The sequence below is a fragment of the Colobus angolensis genome, unplaced genomic scaffold (genome assembly GCF_000951035.1).
Source record: "Colobus angolensis palliatus isolate OR3802 unplaced genomic scaffold, Cang.pa_1.0 Scaffold95, whole genome shotgun sequence".
Lineage (NCBI taxonomy): Eukaryota > Metazoa > Chordata > Mammalia > Primates > Cercopithecidae > Colobus > Colobus angolensis.
In genome coordinates this window covers 4,017,023-4,036,145 of record NW_012123487.1, presented here as the reverse complement: position 1 = coordinate 4,036,145, position 19,123 = coordinate 4,017,023, and the positions used below count along the sequence as shown (strand labels likewise).

The 19,123-nt window shown below is 50.0% G+C and overlaps 1 protein-coding gene across 1 annotated transcript in view; it reads left to right on the top strand.

The window, feature by feature from the left end:
• Nucleotides 1-16,337, top strand: part of IGFBP2 (insulin-like growth factor binding protein 2, 36kDa) — a gene marked incomplete at its 5' end in the record, with an annotated part of 29,107 nt that extends 12,770 nt beyond the window's left edge. Inside the window, 3 exons of the mRNA XM_011932357.1 lie at nt 12,442-12,671; nt 13,739-13,879; nt 15,842-16,337. Of these exons, the coding sequence (XP_011787747.1) occupies nt 12,442-12,671; nt 13,739-13,879; nt 15,842-16,006 (536 nt within the window). The remainder of the gene's footprint in view (nt 1-12,441; nt 12,672-13,738; nt 13,880-15,841) is intronic.
• Between the last annotated feature and the right edge of the window lie 2,786 nt (nt 16,338-19,123).

Here is a 19,123-nt window from a genome sequence, read left to right as displayed (position 1 = left end):
AGGTAGCTCTTTTAGTCTTTTGACCAAGGCTCTTGGGAAGAGCTTGATGTTAAACAATGAAGTCCCTTCATAGTGAATAAAGTTACGAAAGTAGGAGAATCAAGTTGGACAGGCTTCTCCTTCTTCAGTCTTGGAAGAAAAAAGCACGGTGTCTTCCTTCCAAAAATGTAAATTGAGGACACGGAATGTCTTCTCTCCTGTCCTCCATTCACTAAGTATGGAAGGCTGTATGGAGGCTAAGATCAAGTTTATGTCTTCAGGAAGCTTCCATCTTAGAAGTCCTTCCATCCTTAGAAGGACTAAGAGAATGCACAGACCTACAGCTTTTTGGCATTGAATTCAGGCTAGAATGCTGTGAAGAAAGTTGGGTCAAATTACCAGAAGACTATCCAGCAGTGCTTTTCTTTTTAAAAATTTTTTAAAATTTTTATTTATTTTATTTTACTTTATTTTATTTATTTATTTTTTTGAGATGGAGTCTCCCTCTAATGCCCAGGCTGGAGTGCAGTGGTGCGATCTTGGCTTATTGCAAGCTTCGCCTCCCGGGTTCTCATCATTCTCCTGCCTCAGTCTTCCGATTAGCTGGGACTACAGGCGCCCGCCACCATGCCCAGCTAATTTTTTGTATTTTTTAGTAGAGACAGGGTTTCACCGTGTTAGTCAGGGTGAGACTCGTTAGCTTTGGCCTCCCAAAGTGCTGGGATTACAGGCGTGAGCCACCGTGCCAGGCCCTTATTTATTTGTTTTTTTGAGACAAGATCTGGCTCTGTCACCCAGGCTGGAATGCAGTTACACGATCTCAGCTCACTGCAACCTCCACCTCCCAGGCTCAAGCCTACAGCAGTGCTTTTCATCAATGCCATCTAGTGGCTTTTGGCCACTTGGAGGCCATATTGTTAATCCTTCTTCCTCCTCAAAAGGTTTCTCCTAAGTTATACCAGAGGGAGTCTGTGCAATTTCTTCCCATCTGCAATTTATCCCTTGTTTTGTTCTTTCTTATGAAATTCTTGGATGGCTTCTAACTTGGATCTCTCCTGTTTTAGTTTAAGGCTGTTTTCTCTCTCATCCTTGGGGAAACAGAACAGCTCTTTCCCTTCCCTTGGGTTTTCCTGGTCCTCGGACACCTCCACTACTCAGCACCCTCTGGCCGCACCAGGATGGACTTGTCCCTTGGCTTTCAGTTGTCAGGCCTGAGTCATCTTAATTATTTCATCTTCCCCTTCTTAATTCTGTGACCCTCTTCTGCTATCTTTGGGTCTTCTTTCTGACTCATTTCCAAGTTCTTCATGGCATAGAGAACTGGCCAGGAGCCCAGGGCTAGGTTCCGACTGGTGGACAAGTGACCCTGGTAACACCATTGCCCTGGCCAATAAGAGTGGTGGTGATGTCCACCATGTCACTATTGTTTGGTCCTCTTCCAGTAGGGCTTCAGGGACACTTGAGGTTACTGATAGCTCTGCTTGATGAGGAAGGTGAGGGGTGGTTGGTGTGAGAGGTGACTTTATTTTTTTGAGACAGAGTCTCACTCTGTCACCCAAGCTGGAGTCAGTGCGATCTCGGCTCACTGCAGCCTTTGCCTCCTGAGTTCAAGCGATTCTCCTGCCTCAGCCTCCCAAGTAGCTGGGATTACAGGCGTGCGCCACCACGCCCGTCTAATTTTTGTATTTTTAGTAGAGACAGGGTTTCACCATATTGGCCAGGCTGGTCTTGAACTCCTGACCTCGTGATCCACCTGCCTTGGCCTCCCAAAGTGCTGGGATTACAGGCATGAGCCACTGTGCCCGGCCCTAAGAGGTGACTTTTTTAAAAGAAGATTTAAAAAATGCAGAAAAGTACAAAGAACAATGTAGTAACACAAGTCTACCACCCAGAACTGGGAGTGGTTGATATTTAGCCCACTAGCCTGCAGTACTTAGTGTTTATCTTTCTTAGCTAAGCACATTTGCATATGTATGATGGATGACTAATATGCCTATGTTTCCATATATTGTATCTATATGCATATATGTGATAGAAGACCAATATTGTCCAATATTGTGAAAAAAATTGAAAATGTACATGGAGGTTTTCTTTTCCCTCTTAGTATTAGATGTCTGAGATCTAATGTTGACATCCATAGGTCAGAGATATTCTTTTTAACTGCCATATATTGTTCCTTTGTATTACCCTACTGATTTTATTTATCCATTCAGCTGTTGAAAGACTTTTGGATCTGGTTGCTAATAGTGTTTTTACAACTACTAATAATGCTGTAATGACCATTTTTGTACATGTGTCCCTGTGCACATGTAGAGAGAAGTAGAATTGCTGGGTCAGGCACATTCTTCCCATTCCCACAGTCCCTGGTTCAAGTTTGAATCAAAGCACAGTCTACTCACTTGGGCCTCAGCAACTAGGTCACCTTGCCAGGTTCCTGGATGGCTTTAGTTGAACCCGAGGAGAGATGTCTGGGACCCATGGAAAGGCGTGAAAGCTGATAGTGCTGTTTGCCATCTTGATATCAATTTCTCTGGCTCTTCAAGGACAGCGTGGCTCACAGGGCCCCAGAGGACCTTGGCTGAATTTGAGCATGTTTTTGTTTTCTCTAACTGTCTGCCTCAGCCCTGACCCTCCCCAGGTCTTTGCAATTCCAGGAATGACCCTGATGTTTATAAAGGAGCCCTTTGGAGAGTGCACACGCAGGGAGGCTCTGGAGAGGCTGTGCTGTTTCTGCTCACTCAGGGGGAGCCCGAGATGAGATGGCAGCATGAGAGCATGCTCTAGAAACCTCCATGACGCCTGGCCAGGAGAGGCCCCTCTGCATGTATCCAAGCAAGCATATGTGTATGTTTACAAACCCATGAGTGGATGAGCTCACAAGGCTGTGTTTCTGCAAAGCGTGTACCTGAGACCACCTCTCTTGAAAAGAAGAGGCATTGTTCTCTCCTCACCAAGAAGTTCTTCAGGAAACCCAGACAGAACAGAGAAAATCACAAAGGCATGGGGGCCTGGCAATGCCAGAGCTTGAGAGGAGAGGTATCACTCAACATACAGATTCCTTAGTCCTTGCCTCTTTCTGGGGCTGGGGTCCAGGGCTCTTATTTTTTTAGCAAGGTCGTCAGCTGATTTCTGATGAAGAGCTGTGTTTGGGAACCTCTGACCTGGTCTAATTCCCTGAATTTACACACGAGTATGCTGACACCTGCCCAAGTTCAACACCCTGCTTAGCATCACTCAGAATCCTAGGGGTGGTGGCCAAGTCAGGATGGAACCTCAGTCCTTCCTCCCACACTAGGACTGCTTGGCCAGGACTTCAAACCCAAAAGCTGGTGCTCCAAAGGAAATCCAAAAAGAGTTTGCAGAGTGGTTTGATGTGGAGGGGATTCATCAGCCCGGTGGGGCCTCTCTGCCCTCCCTTGGTGCTGCATCATCTCCTGTAGGTGTTCTGTCACTGTGGAAGGGCAGTGGCCAGTGCCTCTTAGGCTTGCCACTCAACACAGAGGTCACTGAGCTCTTCAGCACTCAGCTGGGTGATTGATTGGCCTGTGGTAGCTCCAAGTGGAGGGAGATGATTCTCAGAAGAGAAAGGCCAGTTCTTGCACTCATTTAGTCTTCTAACCTAGGGGACTTGTGGATCTGAAACATCTGAAAAGGCTGTTTGCAGTCATTTACTACCACAAAGGAAACTGGGAGAGGAGGGACCACCTGTTGTTGGAAAACCATGCTCAGGAGTGACTGGTCTGTTGCTGAAGGATGGAAGGATGTCAGGTGTTGCATGGCTGGCTCCCTTGCAGGAAGGAAGGGCTCAGGGGGTAAGAAGGAATAGGAAGGGAGTTTACAGTGAATGAAAGTGGGTATCCTTAGGAGATAGAAGGATCAATCGGGAGGATGTCATTAACCAAGCTGGAATGTGTCCTGGGTGCCAGCTTGTACCATGACAGATATCTGTGCACACTATTCAGAATTCCAGTGTGAGAGGCCACTGCTCCCTCTGACCTTTAAAAAAAAGTCAAGGGAAGACACATGAACAGTGTTACTCACCCACAAAAGTCTCAGGACCTCAGGTTAAACTTTAGCTAAAAAAGTAACAAATAGAACCCCCATTTTACTCTTCCTTTTTCCTAACTTCTGCCTCCCTCTCTACCTCTAGCATGGCCTGAATTACTAATCCCAGCCGGTTGGTGGGCTGTGCTATTGAACATAGTGGCCACATGATAGATGGAGTTTGGTGACCACCATAGCCATCCAAAGAGGACTGGCTTTGAATTCTCTCCAACAAAAGCTGCTTCCTGTATGTGCTGGTGTGTTTATGAGCCCTGTCTCAACTGAGCGTGCTTGGTGATAATGAGCCACTGCCTGGCCTCCTTCCCTTTATCCCTTCCCCTAAATTCTGTAAACAAAATTAAAGTAATTTAGGCAAATTCATTCTTGCTTAAGGACTTCCATCAAATGGCAGAGAGCTTTGATATTTAGCAATATATAGAATTTATGCAATCAAAACCAAGCTTTAGAAGAATTATGCAAATAGATCATATTGCAGAACTCTCTCGTAACTCATTTTTTCCATGCATTTGGCCATTCTGCGGATCAGACATCACCTAGCCTTCTAGCCTTCTGTCACATGGCTGATATACTTTTTATTTACCCATTCAAGAAATTGATTGTCCACACATTTTTTTTTTTTTTTCTCGAGACAGGGTCTTGCTTTGTCGCTCAGGCTGAAGTGCAGTAGTGCAATCTTGGCTCACTGCAAGAAGTAAACTCCGCCTCCTGGGTTCAAGTGATTCTTCTGCCTCAGCCTCTCAAGTAGCTGGGACTTCAGGCATGCGCCACCACACCCAGCTAATTTTTGTATTTTTGGCAGAGACAGGTTTTTGCTGTGTTAGCCAGGCTGGTCTTGAACTCCTGGCCTCAAATGACCTGCCCACCTCAGCCTCCCAAAGTGCTGGGATTATAGGCATGAGCCACCATGCCTGGCCACCACAGATTTTTTTCTGAAGCTTGGTTTTGCCCAAAATGAGAGTTTGAGGGGTAAAAATATCATGTCCTATTTAATAGCAGCCATCATTTTAGCAGAATTGTTAATATCATTTTTCAGACTTGAGAAATTAGAGCTCAGAGAGGTTAAAGGTTCTGACTCGTGAGTGAATCTCAAGGGGCAGCGCTGGCATCAGGGTTCTTGATTGCTGGTGTTCACTGCTCATTCCAGTTTGTTAATGAATCGTCCACTGCTGTGGATCTTAGTGGAGTCATCTAGAGAGCAGGGGGAGGAGGATGGTGGTTAGTATTTATTCTATTGCCCAACATATGTCGCGGCTAAGTGCCTTTTGGGAGAAATTAACGAAGACGGAGCCATATGAGTTTTCTGCCCAGCTAGGGTGGAACCAGGAAGCTGCAGCCAGCCTTCATTCCCCTGGCCCATTACTCAGAATTAACTCTTGAAAGGCTTGGAATGCTATTACCTGTTGCAAGAGGTGAACACCACTGGAGGAATGATAGGTTCAGGGTTGGCTTAGATCATCTCTGTGGTACTCCTCTTCCCCAACTCTGCTCTTAGATTTCAAGATATTCATGAGATAGGAGGAGAAAGTCATTCTTCAGAATAAAGAAACGAAGAAAGAAGGGAGACACATTGAACTGTTAGGAAGATGTGATTGTTCTAGGTAGGGAAAAGCTCTCATTTCCTCACCAGGTCTGGATAAGGACTGAGGCCACACACTCTGAGCAGGAAGGACCAGGGAGATACTTTTAGATTCTTGGGGCTTAGTTTCCTAAGCAAGCTTTTTCAGGTCTCTCTTAGATCAGGAATCACCAATTTCCAAATACAGAACTGAGGTCAGAACGTTGTGCTAGGAGAAAATGAGATTTTATGGCAGTCAGTTTCTATCGAACACGAGTTTGATGAGTAAGATCATTGATGCAACAAACAGGATTACATTGGAAAAATGGGCTATGCCAAAATTAAGTCTGAAAACCTGGGTATGAATGCATGGAAGTGAACAATAAAGGCTCTTTCTCTTGGGCTGTCAGCTTCCAGCTGCTCTCCTTGGCTAAATTAGTAAGGGTGGGCCAAAAGACAATGTAGGGACCCCATGATAATTGTGAAGCACTGCTGATACGGCAGAGAGGTTGTGTTTGCTCCCGTGAATTCAGATGGTAGTCCATCTGGGCTCAGGTTTGCCATCTGTAAAATGGGACAACGGTCCATTTCTTTTCATCCCATCTGCCTTCCTCATCTCCAGCTCTCCTCTAGGGGTCTTAGGTAGAAAGGTGTGGCAATCTACCCAAGGCAGGGGTGGGAGTTCTCCCCTGCCCTTCAAGCCCCCAACTAATGGCTCTGGGGTTGTCTGTCATCCCTGACTTCTCTTTGGAAAAGCTTAACCTACTGTATGTGGAATCCCTTGCTTCTGTGTTGACCCGTTTCCCCAGATGCTATGTAGGGGAGAAGAGCTAATGCTTACTAATCTACAGGGAAAGTCTCTTCAGGGGCCTTGTAGGTTTCTATCAACCATTTCTAAGCCCGTGAACCTTTTCCACTGATGTCATTTGGGTTGCTAAGAACCATTTCTTATAGTGACCTTTGCACCATAGCCCATGGAGTCGCATACATAAGTGGTTGCTTAATAAATATTATTCTGAACTTAACTCTCTTAGGCAGAAAAAAAAATACAACTTGGTATTTTTGTTCTGAGGGCAAATTCCATCTCTAGCTGGAGTTCAACATCTGGAATGTTTTCCTGTGGATTGTTCCTGCAGCCTATAAGAGGATATATGGGAAGAACTTGGTAACGTGTGATGATGCTCTTGTCTGACTGGGGGGGTGGGGCGCTATGTGGGTACTTCTCTGGTAGGCAGGAAATGGAAGTGGCTAAGAGCTAACCCCATGCACGCCTAACTGTGCGCCAGGCCCTCACTGTAGATGCAGGCAGCATCTCTTTGGATCCTCCCAATGGCCCATAGGAGGTGCATCCTGTTTGTCCTCTTTTTACAGATGAACAATAGAAACACAGAGAGCTTAAGGAACTTGTCTGGTGCTGCACAGCTCAGTAGTAAAAACTGGAATTCCAACTCAGGCAGTTAGATTTTGGAGTTTGAATCTCTTTGGCTAGGAACAGTAACAAGGAATGAAGGCTTTTCTCAGCCTACAATGCTTTCTGATCTCTGCCCAGTCAAGTCTTTCATTTCCCTTCCCTGGACTTCTACTTCAAGATGTGGAGTTCAGATCTGGCCACTGAATTTGAGTCCAGAAGCCTGTTCCGGAGAAAGAAACAGATGCTGACGCATGGTCTTGTTAAACCATCTTTAAAAGACCTTGCATAAGCAAACCAGGCCTGTGGATTTCTTCATCTTACTGGCATTGCAGAGGTTGCAGTGAGCCGAGATCATGCCACTGCACTCCAGCCTGGGCGACAGAGCAAGACTCTGTCTCAAAAAACAAAAAACCAACAAAAAACCACATTTTATAACTTGTTTAATAAGTGCAAATATATTCATATTATATATTAAGACTTTTTAATCTAAAAGTAATTTTTTTTCTGATGTTAGTAGAAATAAAAATATGTCCTAGACACTGTGCCTCCAGAGCCTAATGGACAAGTTGGCCCTGCCTGGCGCCTTCAGGCCCAAATGCACATTTATCTGTGTGTGCCCCTCTCCTTTTTCAAATGTGTTTCCAGAGATTGCAGAGGGCCTTCTTCTGAGGATTAATGTTGGGTTGACCTCCGGGATGCAGCCAAGGGATGCTTCTTTGGCCACTGTCTGTGGTACAAGAGGGCTTAGTGAAGAGGGGGAGCTGCAGGCTGAAGGTCCTCTGGGAGGCCCAGGGAAGACCCTGTGCCCTGTCCCCAAGAAACTGTGGGCTAGTGTGGCTGCAGATGGAAGGGTAGCGGAGGGGTCTTAGCTGTGGATGCGGAATATAGTGGAGCTAGTCTTGCTTTTTATGGGGCCTGGAGCCGTTTCAGCAATTGGCTATCAACTTCCAGATTTGGGCTAAAAGCCTGACTCCAGAACAGTGATTCTCACCCTGGGCGATTTTGCCTCTCTGGGGCCATTTGGCAATGAATGAATACATATTTTTTGTTGTTCCAACCTGGGGAGGGTGCTGCTGGTTTCTGGTGGGTAGAGGCCAGGAATGCTGCCCAACATCTGGAGTAAACAGGTTAGCCCCCTGCAGCAAAGAATTATCTGGCCCACTATTAGTAGTGCTGAGGTGGAGACCCCGATCCCAGAGGATGTTCCAGGCATCGAGTTTGGGTGAGCAGAGCCTTCTCAGAAGCTCCTGGATAGAGCTACACATGAGCTACCTTTCCCTTCTCCAACCAAACAACATGTCATTCATTATAGCCATAATAGAGACTGGCTGCTTTCACCCAAGTCACTTCCCAAAAGGGTAGAGCCAGGTGAGCCTCTGAGCGTCACAGACTTCATGTCCACAGAGTGGAGAGTTCCAGAAATGGTGGCAGGGTGCAGCACCGGCAGACTCCCAGAGCCCCTGTCTTCTCTAACACCCTCTGAGCAGAATGCGGTATCCAGGTCTCCAGAAATCCTTCCTGCCGCTGTGAGCACAAAGCTGGGTAGGGTGCAGTAAGCAGGGTGACGCCAAGGGTGATCTCAGCTATCAAGGGCTCGGGTGACAGCGAACTGGAAGTTCCCACTTCATTTTATCTTTCTCATTTTGATCCTGAGTAGCTGGGATGGAGGCAAAGGGCCCTTCTCTATGTTCTGATGCAGGTGTTGAGAGTGGGGAGACTTTCTAGCTACTTTACTCTCCTCCTGTGTTTTTGGTGCCTAAAGAGGGGATGGGCAGGGAGCCTGAGATGGTCCCACTCAGGTCTGGGGACAGAACCCTGTCTGGGAAGGGCAGCGGAACAGAGGCAGGGAGGCTGGGGATGAGTGCGTGCGCTGCACGGGCATCTGTGTGCTGCGTTAGAGGTTAGTGTTGAGATGGAAAGTTGACTGAACCTGACCTCTTCTGTTTGTTGTCCAGGTTTGTCTGATCTCAGACTTTTCCCGGCCTTTCTCTTTCACCCTTTTGTTCCTGACTTCTGGGGTCCATCTGAAGAGGGAAGGGGGGCTCTTCTCCATGGTTGCTCCCCCCAACACCACCCGTCTAGGAGGGTGTGGACCTGCTGGCACTGAAGAAATCTGTGCTGCACGATGGGGTGACTCAGTGTCCCTATTCTTGGGAACCTGGCAGGCAGCTGAGCAGGGGGACTCACTCAGCCTGCTTCTCTGGGCCCCTGGGTGTCTGCTGCTGTCCATGTGGAGGAGCACAGAGAGCAGGGCAGGATGGATGAGGAAAGCTGTGGGCTGGTGCCTGGGTCTGATTAGACGTGGTGGCTCAGGACTCCAGCCTAGCCTGGAGGTGCACGCTAAATCGGCCTTTTCCTGCTGATGGTGCTGGGCTGCCGGGCTGCTGGAACAATTTAATCTGTGCTGGCTTCATTTATGGTACAACCCAGGCTCCCCAGAGCCCCGGTGGGAATAGCCATTCTAAATAAAAGAATTTTCCAGGTTTTTATACGTTTAAACGTTTCGATTTTTTTTTCTGACGTTCAACAATTTTGGATAAAAGTCTTTTAAAATGATGAATAGGTAGACTTTTAATTCCCTCCCCCTTTTGATGTCCCAAGATCATCGTCATCAACATAATTCTTGTTTTGGGCTATAAGACGTGGAAATCCCCGGGGGTCGTTGAGGGGTGTGGCATTCATTGTTTGCCACGCACAAAATGTCCCCGGAGTTTGTGTGTTTTGTTTTCTTAGTGTTCTCTTTCCTCTCTGCCATTTGATCCTTCTTGCCACCGTCCACATGCATTCCTTCTTTGTCCCTTCAATTTTGTTGACTTTCTTCCGCCGCAGCCTTGGAAAACAGACATCCAGAAGTCAGGCTTCCTGGAGCAGCACTGTTGTGAACTGTCAAGGCTCTTCACGGGATGATTCTCCCCTCGTCTTGAGTGGAGAATGCCAACATTTAAACATGCTCAGCCATGGACACGGCTATGAGGATGCTCAGAGCTTACTTTACTTGGTTTCCCTGTTCTCGGTTGGGTCCCATGCTGCTGAAGTAGTAGATAACTGGGGCATTCGTCATCACCATCAGCGTAATAGCCACCAGCAGCATGCATATACAATTTCTTTTTTTTTTTTGAGACGGAGTCTTGCTCTGTCGCCCGGGCTGGAGTGCAGTGGCCCGATCTCAGCTCACTGCAAGCTCCGCCTCCCGGGTTTACACCATTCTCCTGCCTCAGCCTCCGGAGTAGCTGGGACTACAGGCGCCCGCCACCTCGCCCGGCTAGTTTTTTTGTATTTTTAGTAGAGACAGGGTTTCACCGTGTTAGCCAGGATGGTCTCGATCTCCTGACCTCGTGATCCGCCCGTCTCAGCCTCCCAAAGTGCTGGGATTACAGGCTTGAGCCACCGCGCCCGGCTTGCATATACAATTTCTGTGCTCCAAGTCATTATTTATTTATTTATTTATTTTTGAGCAGTGTCTTGCTCTATTGCCCAGGCTGGAGTACAATGGTGCGATCTCAGCTCACTGCAACCTCCACCTCCTGGGTTCAAGCGATTATCCTGCCTCACCCTTCCGAGTAGCTGGGATTACAGATGTGCGCCACCATGCCTGGCTAATTTTTTTGTATTTTTAACAGAGGTGGGGTTTCACCATGTTGGCCAGGCTGGTCTTGAACTCCTGACCTCAAGTGATCCACCTGCCTCAGCCTCCCAGTGCTGGGATTACAGGTGTGAACCACCGTACCTGGCCTACGTCGTCTTTTAACTGCTTTTCTTTCGTCATAACTCTAAACAGCTCTGTGAAAAAAGAATTGTTATTATCCAGCATCCTACAGTTAAGAAAGTAGAGGCACAGAGAGGGTCTGTGCAGGGGAGAACATGTGCAGCTGATATAGAAAATGGCAGAGCTGGGATTTAACCTGACTACACCCCTTTAACCAGTTCTGCTACCCTGGGGACGGCATGCTGGCTTCTAAAGGATGCTGCTGCATTGCAAGTGAAGACTAATTAGTTATCAGGCTCGGAGGGAGGGCAAGAGATGGGGCAAACCTCCATCCAATGTTCCATATGCTGGGGCCTATGCTGGACATGCCTTGACAGCAGGTGCTGCTGGAGTGCCAGTACCCGGTGCCGTCCCTGGCATGGAAGAGGCGCCCCCTCCTTTAGTCGGTGAGTGAGTTAATACCCTCGTATAGAATAGGAGTTATTCATTTGTGTTCTCAGGGCTGTAAGTTTTTGAAGATGCATTAATGGGGAAGAGAAAATGTGCAAGATTGGTTGAAAAACACCCCTCTGCACCCACCCAGATCGTGTTGGGACCTGCAGGAGAGCAGCTGTGGGTGGGATGGTCTGGGGCTGTTTGCTGTGTTCCAAGGGGCTGGGGCTGGGGCTGGGCGGTGTGAGGCCCTGCCCTTCTGGAGCTTGCCGGGGCTTGTCACCTGGTTACAGCTCTGCTGTGTGATTCAGATCCCCTCTGCCTCCCTTGGCTGGACGTGCCTCAGCCAGAGTGAGACCATGGCAGGCTGGAGCTGCTTTCAAGGTCTCCTTCACCTGGGCTGTGCACACAACAGGTTGAAGAAAGTCTAAGGGGACTTAATGGATGCTTCTTGGACAGACATCACGAAGCTTCATGCCCTGCAGTAAGCTGAAGCTATGAAGTGCAAGGAGTCATGGTCCCTGTTCTTGGTGCTCTCAGTATAATGGGGTTGGGGTGGGCTGCATAGACAGACTTGGGAACGAGGGAACGTCAGTGGGGCAGAGCTGTAGCCACTTCGGAGCAGCACTATGGGACCTCAGGCGGGGCCAGGTGGGCAAATGCAAAGTGACAGCAGGGAGGGTGCTGGGACCAGGTTCTGGGTGGCGACGTGGCCTTCCACCTTCTCACTTCTTTGCCATACATGCTGCAGCCCAGTGATGTCTGTGGCACAAGTTTTAAAAAAACTCAACTAATTGGTGCTCTTCCAGACCAAAAACAAAGAACTTTAAACTGGGGGTTATGGTAGAATCTGGGGGGGTCCCGAAAAGGACTTAAACCCATTCCATGGTCAGGGCCTTTCGAATACATTTGTCCCTCTGTGCGCCTCTGTTCTGCCCCAGCCTTGTAAGAGGGTCCCTGTCATTCTTCTAGAGCCAGACAGCCTGAGTTCAAATCCTGAATCCATCACTTTTCAGATTTGTGATCTTGGTCAAGTAACTGACCTCTGTGAGCCTCAAATTCTCCGTCTCTGAAAGTTGGGGAGGCTGCTGGTAGTACCCACCTAAGAGTTAGGGTGAAGCTGAAATTGATCATCCGTGTAAATTGCTCAGCATGGGCCCTGACAGGCTATCAGCACTCACTAGCTGTGCGTTATCTCCACCCTCATCGTCGTTACAGTCCAGGTGGCTCCCGGAGGGCACGTCTCTCTGGGAAACCGGACCTGGAGCTCTTCTTCCCTTCCTGTCTCGGCAGACAATGGCGATGACCACTCGGAAGGAGGCCTGGTGGAGAACCACGTGGACAGCACCATGAACATGTTGGGCGGGGGAGGCAGTGCAGGCCGGAAGCCCCTCAAGTCGGGTATGAAGGAGCTGGCTGTGTTCCGGGAGAAGGTCACTGAGCAGCACCGGCAGATGGGCAAGGGTGGCAAACATCACCTCGGCCTGGAGGAGCCCAAGAAGCTGCGACCGCCCCCTGCGAGGGTCAGTGAGGGTCAGGCCTGGTGGGAGGGGTGGGAGGACAAGGAAAGTGGGGTCTCAGCTGGAGGAGGGCATCCCAATAGGACCCTCGTCTGGTGTGACCTGTAGGCAAAGCACTTTTCTTTCCACAAACGTAGCTGTGGAACATAGTGACCTTTGGGGCAATCAGTATCTCTGGCTGTGAAATAGACTGGACATGTGGTTTCTTGATGTTCTTTCCTTCTAAAACCTCCACATTTCTGTATGGTTTTGGAACACAGACAAAGAAAATGAATCCCACAGATGAAGACAGAGTCCCTGAAACTTGCTTACTCTTTTTTTCCCCCCTGAAATGGGGTCTCACTCTCTTGCCCAGGCTGGAGTATAGTGGTGCCATCACGCCTCACTGCTGCCTCCAACTCCTGGGCTCAAGTGATCCTCCTTCCTCAGCCTCCTGAGCAGCTGGGACTATAGGCGTGTACCACCACACCTGGCCAATTTTGTATTTTTTTTTTGTGGGAATGGGAGTCTCACTATGTTGTCCAGGCTGGTCTCAAACTCCTGGACTCAAGCAATCCTCCCACCTCAGCCTCCCAAAGCGCTGGGATTACAGGTGCCTGCCACTGCACCTGGCCTGAAACTCAGTCACTCTTGTTGCCATATGCCTCTCTCACTGAGCTACCTCCTCTCCTCTTTCCTTCCCAGTTCTGCCATCTTGGGTCCTGGCCCTGTTGGTTTTATGGAAAGAAATGGAGCTTGGGCATGGGGTGGGGGCATGGAGACTCTGGAGACAGCCACTTGGATCGATATTTGGAGGTAGAGCCCATTCTGACACATGAAAGCCACGGTCACAGAACAAGGAGAGGAGTGAACATTCCCATCCATACAACTTTAGGGGCTGGGGTTGGGCACCCAGCATGGCAGGGAGATTCCCGGGCAGGCTGTCAGAAGTCCCTGTGCCCCCAGCTGGCTGTGCGACCATGGGAAAGTCCCCTCCCTGTGTAGCAGCTTCTCCCCGAGCTTGCGCCTGGCGCGTGCTTCGTGGGCCTGCTGTCCTCACTCCGGGCGTCCCCTGCTGTCTGTGCGCGCAGACTCCCTGCCAACAGGAACTGGACCAGGTCCTGGAGCGGATCTCCACCATGCGCCTTCCGGATGAGCGGGGCCCTCTGGAGCACCTCTACTCCCTGCACATCCCCAACTGTGACAAGCATGGCCTGTACAACCTCAAACAGGTAAGTGTGGGGCCAGTCCGTGCCAGGGCGTCTCCTCCTCAGCCTTGGGCCCCAGATGTGCCTTGTTTCTGCCCCACCCGCCTATAATCCTCTGAGGTCTGAGCTGAGTGAGAGACTCAGACTCCTGTCACCATGGGAATTGGAGTGCCAGCTGCCAGGCCAGGGAGGGTGCGGCTTTTCTCCCTGCCTGCGATGGGTCAGTTGCTGGCTCCACTCGCCCAACCACCCACCGGCCTCACTTGGAATCTGGGTTAGGAGGAGGCTCTTGGAGAAGGGAAGTGGCTTAAACCAAGCATCTTAGCTTTGATCGGACATTGGCATCACCTGGAGCTCTTCCTGGGCCCGCCCCCAGATTGCCATGTGGTAGGTCAGGTTTGCAGCTCTAACAAGCCTCAGGTGAGGCTGATAATCTGAGAGCCACACTCTCACCATCATTGATTTCAACCATTGGCCGAGTTGCCTTCATGGTTTCGAAGTATCTCAGGGAATGAAGAGTCAGGGATGGAGAAATGCTGTTGGAAAGATTTTGAAAAGCCATCTAGAACAACGTTGTAAATACATTGGAGAAAATGAAGTTTAAGTAAACCACTCAGGAGCCCTTCTCCCTCCTCTTTCCACCTTCTGTTCATACACATTTTAATAGTCAAGTGTGCATATGCAATATTTTCCCTGTAACATACTTTTTTCTTTTTTTTGAGATGGAGTCTTGCTCTTGTCTCCCAGGCTGGAGTGCAGTGGTGCGATCTCAGCTCACTGCAACCTCCGCCTGCCATGTTCAAGCAATTCTCCTGCCTCAGCCTCCTGAGTAGCTGGGATTACAGTTGCCCGCCACCACGCCTGGCTAATTTTTGTAGTTTTAGTAGAAATGGGGTTTACCAAGTTGATCAGGCTGGTCTTGAACTCCTAACCTCAGGTGATCTGCCCACCTCGACCTCCCAAAGTGCTAGGATTACAGTCATGAGTCGCCACACCTGGCTGGGCATTGGGACTTAATAAAGCTGCCCTGGTGGTTCTAACGGCAGTCTGGGCTGACCTAAAGTGTGGATGTGTGGAGCCAGAAGGTGGGAACAGGGCTCTGCTGATGGCCCAGGGGTCTCACCTCTCCACCCACTTCACCATCCCGGCACCTTGACCCTCTAAATATTAGTTAGTATTAAAAGCTATTTGTGTACATGCCCTCTAAATGTAAGCCAGCTAACTCCATTTGGAGCTCAGAAGAAAAAAATTTCGATCACTTCTCATGGAAAACAGGCTGTCTGCTGTGTCTTTGGGTAACTAATGTGATTTGCAGGAGTAGTTAGCTTATGCATAAAACAGAGACCTTGGAGTGGGAATGCCTGGGGAATACCTGGCTTCCATCTCAGCTATGCTTCTTACCAGCTGTGTGACCCTGGGCAAGTTGCTTAGCCCATCTGTGCTTCAGTTTTATCGTCTGTAAACCAGGGATAATAATGGCATCTAATTCACAAAGTGGTTGTGAGGATTAAATGACTGTGTTTGTTAGAAACTGAACAAGCGGTGTGTCTTTGCTCACACAGTGCCTGGCACTCACTGATTTTGATCGCAACATGAGGGTTTTCACCTTACAGTGTGACTAAGCTTCAGCAGGCTGGGTTCCCTCCACTGGATAGGACCTCCCTTGAGACTGGGGACTGAGTCTTTTTGTCTTTGGGCGTCCTGAATGGCCTTGCTAATCAGAGGGGTCCCTGGGCGGGCAGCATCAGCGTCACGTTGGAGCGCGCTAGCCACGCAGAATTTCCAGCCCTCCAGGGACCTCCTGAATGGGAATCTGCATTTCATCAAGGTTCCCTGGCGCAGATTTGAGGTTGCGAAGCTCCACCGGGCAGCGCAGCGTGTGGGTAGCTGCAAGGGGTGGCTGCTCAGTGGATGCCGCGTTGAGGGAGGGAAGGAAAGAAAATTGCTGGCTTCGGGCTCCTCCACGCTCTTCTCCTCTCTCCCCAGTGCAAGATGTCTCTGAATGGGCAGCGTGGGGAGTGCTGGTGTGTGAACCCCAACACCGGGAAGCTGATCCAGGGAGCCCCCACCATCCGGGGGGACCCTGAGTGTCATCTCTTCTACAATGAGCAGCAGGAGGCCCGCGGGGTGCACACCCAGCGGGTGCAGTAGATCGCAGCCAGCCGGTGCCTGGCGCCCCCGCCCCCACCCCTCTCCAAACACCGGCAGAAAACGGAGAGTGCTTGGGTGGTGGGTGCTGGAGGATTTTCCAGTTCTGACACACGTATTTATATTTGGAAAGAGACCAGCACCGAGCTCGGCACCTCCCCGGCCTCTCTCTTCCCAGCTGCAGATGCCACACCTGCTCCTTCTTGCTTTCCCCGGGGGAGGAAGGGGGTTGTGGTGGGGGAGCTGGGGTACAGGTTTGGGGAAGGGGAAGAGAAATTTTTATTTTTGAACCCCTGTGTCCCTTTTGCATAAGATTAAAGGAAGGAAAAGTAAAGTGTGTGTCTTTTGCTTGAGTCTTTGGGGTCTTCCATGGAGAGATGCGGAGCCTGGCCTAGGTTGGCCTACCCACCAGCGTCCAGCTTTGCCCCTGGCTCCGAGGAAAATGGGAAAAGCCCCGTCTCTGTTTCTCATTCATGAAATGGCAATAAGAAAGAATGGCAACCTCCTGAATCCAGATCAAACCCTCCAGTGCAGCCCTAGGACTCTCTGGTGAGGCTTCTGCCCCCATGCTCTGCCTGGCACTTTACAGGGGCAGCATGAGTCATGGGGTGGGGGTCAGGGAAGACGTGGAGCGTGGGTCCATCTTCCTCCCTCCCACATTCAGATAACACTGCAGCGGGAGATAAGGAACAGGAAATGTTGGAATTGGGGTTGTCTGGCCCCCGAAATAAAGGAAGCTCCCTCCTGCCCAGGGTGAGATATTTCTGTTCAGCCCCCAAAGAAAGGGAGTTGGGCTGTGGTTAACTGGCTTATTCATAAAGATGACACCACTGAGAATTCAGGCGACCAAATGATTTGGTCTCCAGACCAGCAAATATCAATTGAAACAAAGTGCTGTGATTTGTCAAGGTGTGCAGGCTGAGGGACTGTGGAAGGAGACACAGAATGTGGCCTGTTTCCTTAGCAGAGTTCCACATCAGAGCTCACCTACCTCTGCCACTCTGTTCTTCTGGCCTTTCAACTCCAGTGAATTCCAGGGGGCCTATGCACCCCCACCCCTGCCTTTGCAATGGGCCATGGGGGGAGAAAGCTCAGCATTTCAGGCCCACAGTCCTTGCCCCCTAACCTTCCTCAGCACGTGGCCCAGGGCCTGGCCTCTCCTGTCACTCCCCTCTCTTGTGGCTTTAGTCTGATCCCCTCCCACAGAGGAGGGGGCTCCCCAGGGGCCTGGCCCAGTCCACTACCTTCCAGACCTTCCATCTGGTGAGTGTGGGAGGCGGAGGGATGGCGGGCCCTTTACCAGGTGTGACGTAAGTGTAGCTGGAATGCAAGACAGCTTTCGGAAATGGCACAAGATGAGCTTTCTTGGAGTGCAGGAAAACCAGATCCCCAAGAATAGATGGAGTCCTGCCAGGAGGGTGTGTTCTAGGCTGCACCGGGCCAAGGCCAGCACTTGGCCACTGCCCCAAAAGTATTCATTCAGCGGATCCTTGTGCATCCATGAAACAGGCACTATTGTTAGTTACACTTTACAGATGGGGAAAGGGTCCCCAGAAGTGCCCCAACTCTCCTGCCCTGGGTCTGGGGACCCCTAACTCCAGCGCGTGGCACCCACCCACCCCTGAATTATACTAGCCCTGTGGGTGGAAGCAGGCGGGATGCTTGGAGAGGGCCTAGAGGGCTCTGGGCACTGAATGGACCTGGGGCCTGAAGCTCAGCAGTCCGTGCGTGGGGTCTGACTGTCTTTCATTCAGCGCATGCGTGCTGCTGCTGGCCCTTCCCGCGGTCCTCTCAGTTGCTGCAAAGAGCAGTCAGCACCGTGCCTGCTGTCCCTGGGTGGAGCTGCTATCCCTGGGTGGAGCAATCCGTGCCTGCTCTCCTGGGAAGCCTGGTGTTTCTCAATCTTGGTGAACATTTGACTCGACGGGGGCACTTAAACAAAAACAAAAACTCATGCCAGTACCTCAGCTTCAGCCATTCTGATGTGACTGGTCTGCCACGGAGCCCGGGCAGATTCTTTTTCCTTTCTTAGGCTCCATGGTGATTGTGGACCAGGGATAAGGCAAGAAGAATGCCGTAGTCAGGACACCTGGGCTTGGATCCTTTCCCACCACTTCGTTTTCCATCGCCTGGGGCTATGCCATCCACCTTCTCGCATCTGTCTGTTGGGGATGTTATGAGCCTCAAATAACGGTGGTATCAGTGTGAGACTAGATGTGAAGGTGCTTTGAAAACTATAGGACTGTATAAAATGGGAGGGGCTACTATGGACCATTGTTGGGTCAGCTGTTTGCCAGATTTCACGCCCCACGGTTGCCACCTTGTCCATTCTTTGAACCTTTGCAGAGGGCTTCTGAGGATGCCTCAGCCTCCTTGCCCATTTCCCCTCCATTACCTAACTGCTCTTGTACCCAACTCTCTGAAGAGGTAGCTTTTATGGGTGAGTGGGTGAGCAGCACCTCTGCTGTGGCTCTAGCTGCAGGAACCACACTAACTGATGTGCAGTGCGAGCTAGAAACCTCTGCCGAGAGGAAGCATCATTGCATCCATGTGGGAAGATGGCTGGCTGGGCAGGCATCTTGCAGATGTCAGGCACATCTGCCTTTTTAAAGGTTAAGCAAACACCGGGGCTATACTGCCACTGTGTGGCAAGATGCGGAACTGCAGCTGAGCATACATCGGGCCTTAGAGAGCCTGTGGCATTGAAGAGTAGTGGTCCAGAAGGAGTCAGCTGGAGACCTTGTTACCACTGGCCCTATCCCAGACCCCCTGAGTTAGAAGGGAGGGGCCTGGGGGTCTGCACTGAAACTTGCTTCCTGTGTGGTTCTTATGGAGGACTGGTTGACTTCATTTATAGGATCCAGGGCAAAGTAAAAATATGGAGTCCCTTATTCAGAAATTATTAAGAAGGTGAAAACAGAAATAGCAGAACATTAAACCAAGTGCCAGCCCTGTGTGACTGCACAGGTCATGCCCATGGGGCTACCCCTATTCTTATGCCCTCTATATTTGGACAGTCACCACTGTCGTCTCTGAATCTGTTCGATGTGTCCTGAATACTAGCTACATAATAAGATGTGGTGGTAAAAGCGTGACCGTGGAGGTGAGGTGGTCTTTGAA